Here is an 8,886-nt window from a genome sequence, read left to right as displayed (position 1 = left end):
GGAAGATGGGCACGGATGTTAGCTCAGGGCCAGTCTTCCTCAGCAAAAAGAGGAGGATTGGCAGCAGTTAGCTCAGGGCTAATCTTCCTCAAAAAAAAAAAAGAAAGAAAGAAAGAAAGAAACTGTGGAGCAAGAAGAAGCTCTCACAGCACAAACCGGAGAGAACACGCCAGATGAGTCACAGAACCACCACGGTGGGTTATGACGACTTACTCTGGAGGGGAAATTTGGGTGGGAGCCCAGAGTCCCCGGGACCTCCTCTGTGTTCAGTATTTATGGAAACTCTGTGGGTTCTCATTTAAAAATACAGGAAGACAAAATAAAAACCCAAAGGTGAAACGGAGAGAACGAGGATGGGAAGATAACCCTCAGCCCGAAGTGCAGAGATGGGTGGAAGGGTTGGGGCTGCACGGATGCGTTGCCATGGAAACCACAGTGCCATTTGTTGTCATGGAAACCACAGCTAGGACTCCTATCAAGGGCGCTTCAAAACTATTTTTAGATCCGCTGGCAATTAGGGTGGCTCCTTGATGGCAGAGCGGGCAGGCAGCTGACTCCACTTACACACACACGGACACACACACACACGGACACACACACGTGTATACACATGCACACATACCTAGATATACACACATAATTGTACATTTATAAATATATACTTATATTTATATATTTCTTTTTATATATAAACAAATTAAAATTTCTTTTGTCTCTCTTAAATATTTATTTATCTCAAGCATTTTGGAATGTTTCATTAACTCATAGTCAACGGCTTCTCTCACTGAACCCTGACTGATACGCTCATAGGCATTCTTGCAACAAATGGTCAACTGCACAGGCGTGGGTTGTCCAAACCCTGCACGTTCCAAAGTCACGAGTGGCCTTTAACTGACTCCTAGGTAACCTGTAAGCCCTTGGAGAATCCTGTGCTAACCACGTGATGGATGGTGGGGGCCAAGGGCCACAGCATCGGGTTGACCTCTGGAGGGGCTGGAGGCTGCGCAAGTAAGGTCAGCCACACAGGTGTTTCCATGCCTACGTGATGGACCCAGAATAACAATCCTGCTCACTAAGGCTCAGGTGAGTTTCTGTGGTTGGCAATTTTCTGAATGTGTTGTCATATATTGTTGCTGGGAGGATTAATTGCTGTCCACGTGACTCCACTGGGAGGGGACAACTGGAAGCTTGTGCCTGGTCTGGGCTCTCCCTGTGCACCTTTTCCCTTTGCTGATTTTAATCTGTATCCTTTTTCTGTAATGAACTATAACTGTGAGTATAATAACCTTTCTGAGTCCCATGAAACCTCCTAGCAAATCACCGAAACTGAGGGTCTTGGGGACCCTTGACACAGCATCTCAAACTCAACATGACCCAAACTAGACTTCTGATTCGCCCCCTCCCCTCTTCCCCAAATCTGTCCTCTATCAAACTTGCCCCATAAGGAAAAGTGGCATCATCCTCTTTCTAGCTACTTATTCCAAAAACCTGGGAGTTGCACTGGCCGAGCTTCCCTTGCATCTCGCATCCAATCCATCATCAAAACAGCAAAGGCTATTATTACAGCATAAAATATTTACAGAAGAGCGCATATATCGTAGGCATCCGGCATTCTGAATTTTCACAATCTGAACACCCCTGTAACGAACACGCAGAACAAGAAAGAGAACTCTACCGCTCTCCCTCCCCCAGGAGCCCCGCATTTCAAGTCATCAGACATCACACAGGAAACCACGACCCCAGCTTCTAATGCATAGATCAGCGCTGCCTGGCTTTGTAGTTCATATAAATGGAATCATATTGTATTGGCTGTTATGGATGTGGCTTCTTTTCTCACCATTTTGCAAGATTCATCTATATCGTTGCGTGTAGTTGTAGATCATTCATTCTGTGATGTGCATTTTGTGCTGTGAATGTGCCACAGTGGATCCATTCTTCTGTTGGTTGCCACTTGGGTAGCTTTTAGATTTTGGCTCGTATGAATAGTGCCGCAATGAATACCCTTGCCCATGGCTTTTAGTGAACACATTTCTGTTGGATATATATATATCTAGGAGTGGAGTTCCTAAATTGTAGTGTTTGTATATGTTTTGCTTTAGTAGATACGGCCAAAGAGATTTCCCAAATAGTTGTACTAACTTACACGGCCGGCATCCACATACATGTACGAGAGGTCTAGTCGCTCTTCTCACCAACACTTGGTACTTTTCTTGCTTCTTAATTTCATCCATTCTCAATCAGCTAATTTGCAACAGCTCCCCAGGCTGGCACTAGGTTTTAGTACCAGTTGCCACAATCTTCTAACAAAAAACATCCCATTTGGTTACAAAAAGATGGTGCCAGCAGAACGCTGCTCCAGAGTGGGAAAGCCCTTAAGAACACTTGCCTTTATGATATTAATAACAGCTTATCATGTGTCAGGGCCAAACACACATGTGACAAAATATTGGATGGCTGAGTATTTGGTCACACACAAAAAATCACCATCATAGGATGAACTTTAGAAAATAGAAGCATACATCTGAAACTCTAGCAAAACCTTTAAATTTGTACCACAATTTTGTTTTAAAAAATGCAGTAGCCAGTAGACTTTTATAGCACCGTCAGCGACAAGCTCGCTCCTCTGCTGCCCACTGATGAAACTAAATGGTTGACGAAGGAACATTTTTTACTGGTTCTGCTGATGGTGACATGTCACCAAACCATCCAGCTTTCCTTCCTTGCTAAAAGGAACTGCCTAAAGCAGAAGATTTATCATTTCTTCAACTCACAAGCTGGAAGATCTGGTTGATGGTGATGACGCTGTTTCATGGAAGCCATCTCATGAAATGAAACTTTGGGCACCGCGAGCAAAAGCTGCTTTGGGGAATCTTTTCAGGGGCTGACTTAAGATGGTGGCTCCCAGTTTTCTTTTGTGGTAGTGCTTTGTCCACCATCACTAATTCTTGCTGCATTCTACTTTTGCAATATCTTCCTGTTATCTACGTCTGCATCACAAGCCACCCCAAAACTTAGTGGTGTAGACCAACAACTGTTTTCTGATACTCATTGATTCCACGGCTCAGGAATTCACACCTGGTAAAAGGGAGAAGGTTTGTTTCTGCTACGCCATGTCTGGGTCTCAAGTGGGATGATGTAAATGCTTGGAGAGTGACTCAAGCGGTTGGGGGCTAGAATCATCTGGAAGTTTCTTTATTCGCATGTCTGGTGCCTGGGCTGAGGTCATTTGAAGGCTGGGCTCAGCTGGGAACTGTTGAGTGGAGCGCACACAGGTGGTTTCTCCACGTGGCTTGGTCTTCCTCCCAGCATGGCAGGCAGAGGATAGCGGAACTTCTTTTTTCGAAGCTCAGGGATCCAAGAGAGCAAGGAAGAAGTTGCATGGCTTTTTATAGCCAAGCCTGGAAAGTCACATAGCTTCCCTTCCAGATACTCTCCTGGTTCCATCATTTCCCTCCTACCAGACTGTCTGTTGGTCAAAGCAGTTACAAGTCTGCTCTGTTCAAGAGGATGGGACACTGGTCCACACTTGTCAACAGGAGTGTCAAGGAATTTATAGTTATCCTTATAAACCACTGCATAATGATACATATTCATTCTCCAGCTGATTCATAGAATTTCAACAAGTAAGACAAGTGAGATTTTAAAACTCTTCTTATAGCTAGAGCGTTTATTGGAATGTGAATATTCAGATTTAACAATTTGAATGACGCCGGAAATATGATGGGAACTTGGGCCATCACACAAACATTGCTCACGCCCGAGTTCAGGGACGCCAGAGATGACACTGAAATAGGTATTCAGCTCTTTGGGCTTACAAAGGCCAGTTCCAAAATGGAATCCAAATAACAGATTTTGGTTGACCACCCAGGCCAAAACTGGATATCCGTGCATCTTTCACATGTGATCTCCACGAATCCTCAAAATTTCCAGACCAGGAAGGTTTTAACTGGTGTTCTTATTGTGGAGAAGAGGAAGGAGCTCAGAGAGCTCAAATTGCTCGTCCGAGACTGCACAGTTAGGACGGGACATTGCCAAGCGTATGAGTGAGGGCCTGACAGGACTTACGTGGCCACGCAAAGTGGGTCACAGAGGAGCGTTTCAATAACTATTAACAAAGGTGTTGCCCGTAGGCAGCAAACCGAGGAAGCCAGCAAGAAAAGATGACGGACGGCCCCTAGGCTTGAAGGGTGGGAAGACGGGGAAGAAAAAGGAGGGGGAGTTTCTAGAAGCTTCTGGAAATTCCTGAAACCCTGTTAACTGAAGGACGGGGCTCCCGAGAGCAGCTGTGGGTTTGTCAGAAGAGCTCAGGGGGATTAAAGCTGCTCTTTCCTTTCGCCCCCTGATTTCTGGGGTCTCCCAGGAGTCCCACTGGCTGAACCCCAGAGAGAGGCAGAGAAGAGTGGGGCTAGTTCACGCAGCACTAGGGGCCAGGACACCGCACCCCCGTCCCTGAGACCCACGTGGAGTGGGGAAGGGTGGAAAGCACGGATTCGGGGGAGCAATCGGAGACCACGCAGACCCGCTGCTCCGGGAACAGCCGCACAGACGCCCCGCCCCCGGGCGCCCCGGGCCCAATCGCAGAGCCCACGTGCTGGCGGTTGCCATGGAGACCGCGACGCGGCGGCGCGGGAGCGAGTGCGCATGCGCGCGCTGCGGCCCGGGCCTCGGCTCCGCGCAGCTGCTGGGATCCAGGCGGGGACCCGCCGGGCGCGCGGACGCGGGCGCGATCACTAGCCCTCTCCGGCCGAGCTGGCGCCTGGCGGGCGGCTGCACCCCGGCGGCCTGTCCCTGGCCCGCCCGGGCGGTCGGAGGCGGGGCTGCCGGATCCCTGCCCGGCGGCCGAGAGCCAGGCCCGCGGAGGGGTGGCCGAGCGCGCTTGTCGCTGGTTCCAGGACACGTGTGAGCACCGGGGCCGGCGTGGGGAGGAGGGCGTGGGGAGAGCGCGAGGCCTCCTGCGGGCCAGCCGCGGAGGGGACAGCAGAGGGCTCTGACTCTGGCCATGTTCCCCGAACCCTGACCTCCCTCTCCTGTCACCTTGCAGGATTAATATCCGGAGACCACTGCAGCCCGCGTAGACTCCTCCCTACACGTGGGATTCGAGCCGCCAGGTGTCCGCGGCCATGGCCATGAATCTTCTGGAGGACTGGTGCCGGGGGATGGAGGTGGACATCCACAGGTCCCTGTTGGTCACGGGCATCCCGGAGGACTGTGGCCAAGCGGAGATCGAGGAGACGTTGAATGGGGTCCTCTCCCCGCTGGGCCAGTACCTCGTGCTCAACAAGATTTTTCTGAGGGAAGAGAATGCCAAAGCTGTCCTCATTGAGGTCAGCGAGGGTGTGAATCTGAGGGCCATCCCCCGGGAATTTCCAGGAAGGGGGGGCGTCTGGAGGGTGGTCTGTAGAGATCCCACCCAGGATGCTGAGTTTTTAAAAAATCTCAATGAATTCCTGGATACTGAGGGGCGCACCTGGGAGGATGTGGTCCACCTGCTCCAACTCAACCACCCCCCAGCGCCCCAGAATCGGGATCAGCCCCCAGAGAGCTGGGCGGAAGCTTTGGGGGTGCTCCTGGGAGCCACGGTGCAAGTGGTCTTCTACATGGATGCTGAGATGCGCCGCCGCGAGGAAGCTAGGGCCCAGGAGGCGGCTGAGGCCGGGGTGGTAGCCGCCTTGGCTTCAGCAGCAGGGAGGAAGATCAAGAAGGAGCCGGGGCGGGCTGCCGAGGTGAGCTCTGCCTTGAAGATGGAGAACCCGGACAGCTGGCATGACATGGGAGATGAAGGCGACCCTCCCAAACCTTTCGTTCACAAGGCTGGTGCTAAGACTGGCTCCAGGAGAAAGAAGCAGAAAAACCACCCCCAGCAGGAACCAGGGCCCTGGAAGAAAGCCAAAGGCAATTGTTCCAACAGCTCAGCCTCCTTGGAGGGTCCTGAGGCTGGTGATGCTGAGAATATGGAGATCTCAGAATACATCAGGAACAAGAAAAAGCCCTGTGTGAAGCAGGAGGAGTCAGCTTGGAAGAAGCCCGTGGGGAAATGTGTCTGGAAGGCTCCCAGCAACCCACCTCCCCGTGCACGGTCCGCAGCTGCGAGCCCTGGAGTTGCCTCCGAGTCGGAGCAAGCTGGTGGTCGGGAGGGCCCCCCAAAGAAGAAGGCGGTGGGCTGGGCCTCGGCAAAGCGCCCTGCCCCCACGAAGAAGAACAAGAAGGTGAGCTTGGGCCATGTCTCTTATGTCCTTGTTGATTCGGAAGATGCCAAGAAGAAGCCGGTGATGCCAAGGAGAGGACCAGGCCTGAGACGGGATGCAGCAGCTCAGAAGGCCCCACGAGGCCCACAGCCCGATGAGTCACCAGCCTCGACGTCACAGGGTCCAGAGGCCAAGCCAGAAGACCCTCCTCACACCTCCAATGGCGAGAATGACAAGGGAAGTCATTTGGGTTGTGTCAACGAGTGGTTGAGGGGGGAGGGGCCCCAGGGGGTGGAGGGGCCAGTGGTCCATGAGGAGGGCCCCAGTGCAGCGGAAGAAGCAGGTGACACACCACTTCAGGTTTTAGACGGCGAGAGCCCTGACCTCTCTCCTGGGAGTCCCTGAAGGCCAACACTGGGGACACCCATGGGGGCAGTTGGTGGCAAAGCGAACCCACCAACCTAAGTTATGGTGATGCGTGTTGCTCTGGTATTCTCAGTCATTCTGCCTCTCCATCTGATCTATCTCCCTGGATAAAAATTGAGTGCTTTGGGGCTATATTCTTCATCACGGTAGGTGGCCCCGAGGGTGGCGTTTTCCAGAGTCCTGGTCGGGGGCGATAGAAATGTTCAAAGACTCATAAAGTCCAAGGAAGGAAAAGAAATGTGCCAAGTGACGCCTTTCCTTGCTTCCCCTCTTGAGCTGTTCTGATTTATCCACAGCACCCAGAAGGCTTTGACTGGGGGGGGGGGGGGACCACCTATACCTGAGGAGTTGAAAGGAGACCGAGGATGAAGTTCCCAGGTGGGAACAAAGCCTTCTCTTGTCATTGAATGAACCAAGACTTGGGGCTCTTTTAGGGACCCAGGTTGAAGACATCCGGCTCTCAGAGGTACATGACCCATGAGATCTTCTGCCGGGCCTGCTTTTTCGCTTCCTCCTAGATCCACCTGCAGAGGTTGGAGAGTCTCCAAGCAGATGGAGAAAGTTCTAGAACATTCATCTTCATACATGGGCGGGGTCGCTCTTAGGCTTATCCAGGTTCAGCCTTTCTCCTCCATTCCCTGCTTCCTCTTCCCGATGCTCAGCCGACCTCTGCAGGGCTTGTTGAAGAGCAGGGTGGCGGTGTTCTCCCTTCCACCTTTTCTGCGTTTTGACCGCAGAGAAGTTAAACCGAGACTGTCAACGCAGACGTGGCTTCCTTGCTCCTCCTGGTCTTTAGCTCCTCCCGTTATCTAACCCGAGCGTGGTAAGGTCCCAGGAGTTAGTTTTGGGGAAAAAGAATATCCGCTTAGGGCTTGAGGTATTTGAGTTTTAGGTTCTGTTAATAATCATGGTCCTTGGGTTCTCATTTGGGGTAACACCGTTGTCTCAAGAAGCCTGGAGGGCTGAGGGGTGATGGGTGGGGCAGGACCTGGGCCTTCCCGGCTTCCCGGCTCTAACTCCATCCAGTGCCACCGAAATCTCAACATCTTTGAGGTTGAAGACACTTCTCACCTTATAGTAAGAGAGGGAAAAATTTTTTTAAAAAATTGGCTGTGAATTTCTGTCCTCTGAATAGACCCGAGTGAAACACATGTCCCGTGTGCGTGCGTGCAGGGGGACGGGCAGGGCTCCCGAGACCCGTGGTGTCCAGACCATCCTGGGGAGACCCAGGTGCGCTCAGAGATATAATCCGAATCTATTTTTTCATGTATTTAAAAAAAAAAAAGACTGAAAAATGACTACTCGAGTATGTTGTAAGCCAAACCAGTGACATAGGAGACTGTCAAAATGAGACCTTGTGTTCCTGAGTTAACTCGTTTTTGCACAGGTCTCGAATTAATTGTTTCTGCCATCTGTTTGCGTATCATGAATTTCTTGTCGTGACGGATGGGAAAGGTTACACGTGGGGGAGCTTCCATCCCGCGCATGCTCCGTAAGGGGACACTCTGAAAGCAGTTTCCTGTGTAATTCACGTCACGTGCTCTTGTGATTTTTGGTTGTGTGATAGCAAATAAATGTATTAACGTGGCCCACACTAATAATATCCTATCCTAGAAAGTTGTAGCCCTCTGCGTTTCACAGTCTCTCTTCTGGCTTCAGTTTTCGTGATAAAGGATGTAAACAGTTGTTAGATGTCATTAGTGACTCAACTTTGAAAACACGTTTCTTGTGACAATTGATGTCAAGAGCCTGGATGAGTGCCACGGGCGATGCGGAGAGAAAAAGAGAATGGTCTGCATTTGCAGCTGTTCATCTGTGCGTCAAGGTTTTCCTTGGGTTTGTGCAAAGCAAAACCCAGGAGTGAATCGGACTCTCAAGGTGATGCAAGCCTGCGACTCTCCAGCAACTCATTTCAAAATCAGGTCCGGAAGGGCTTCATTGTGTTAACAAAGTAACACCATGATTTGTAACTGTATATGTTATAAAATAAAGTTTAGCAAAGTATCTTGAGTCTTTTTTTTTTTTTGCATGCTTTTTTTTTTTTTTTTTGGTGAGGAAGACTGGCCCTGAGCTAACATCTATTGCCAATGTTCCTCTTTTTTTCTTTTTCTCCCCAAAGCCCCAGTACATAGTTGTATATGCTAGTTGTAGGTCATTCTAATTCTTCTATGTGGGACGCCGCCTCGTCATGGCCTGATGAATGGTGTGTAGGTCCACACCCAGGATCCTAACTGGCAAACCCCGGGCCACCAAAGCAGAGCACAGAATTTAGCCA

At 50.7% G+C, this 8,886-nt stretch overlaps 1 protein-coding gene across 2 annotated transcripts; it reads left to right on the top strand.

The window, feature by feature from the left end:
• The first annotated feature begins 802 nt into the window (after positions 1 to 802).
• Positions 803 to 8,615, top strand: PNMA8A (PNMA family member 8A). Of its 2 annotated transcripts, none has more exons than XM_070498805.1 (2): positions 803 to 1,083; positions 5,042 to 8,615. In XM_070498805.1, the coding sequence occupies exon 2, from the start codon at positions 5,121 to 5,123 to the stop codon at positions 6,588 to 6,590; it is 1,470 nt and encodes a 489-aa protein (XP_070354906.1). In that variant the 5' UTR covers positions 803 to 1,083; positions 5,042 to 5,120; the 3' UTR covers positions 6,591 to 8,615. The 2 variants fall into 2 exon arrangements, with proteins under 2 accessions (XP_070354906.1, XP_014718533.3); XM_014863047.3 differs by lacking the exon at positions 803 to 1,083 and adding an exon at positions 4,695 to 4,899.
• Positions 8,616 to 8,886: the final 271 nt, after the last annotated feature.

The sequence above is a fragment of the Equus asinus genome, chromosome 26 (genome assembly GCF_041296235.1).
Source record: "Equus asinus isolate D_3611 breed Donkey chromosome 26, EquAss-T2T_v2, whole genome shotgun sequence".
NCBI lineage: Eukaryota > Metazoa > Chordata > Mammalia > Perissodactyla > Equidae > Equus > Equus asinus.
The sequence above is the reverse complement of the archived record's forward strand: the minus strand, read 5'-3'. Positions and strand labels throughout refer to the sequence as shown.

What these genes read in the sequence shown, in the direction of transcription:
- PNMA8A (XM_070498805.1), top strand. Translation starts at nt 5,121, where the DNA reads ATGGCCATGAATCTTCTGGAGGACTGGTGCCGGGGGATGGAGGTGGAC.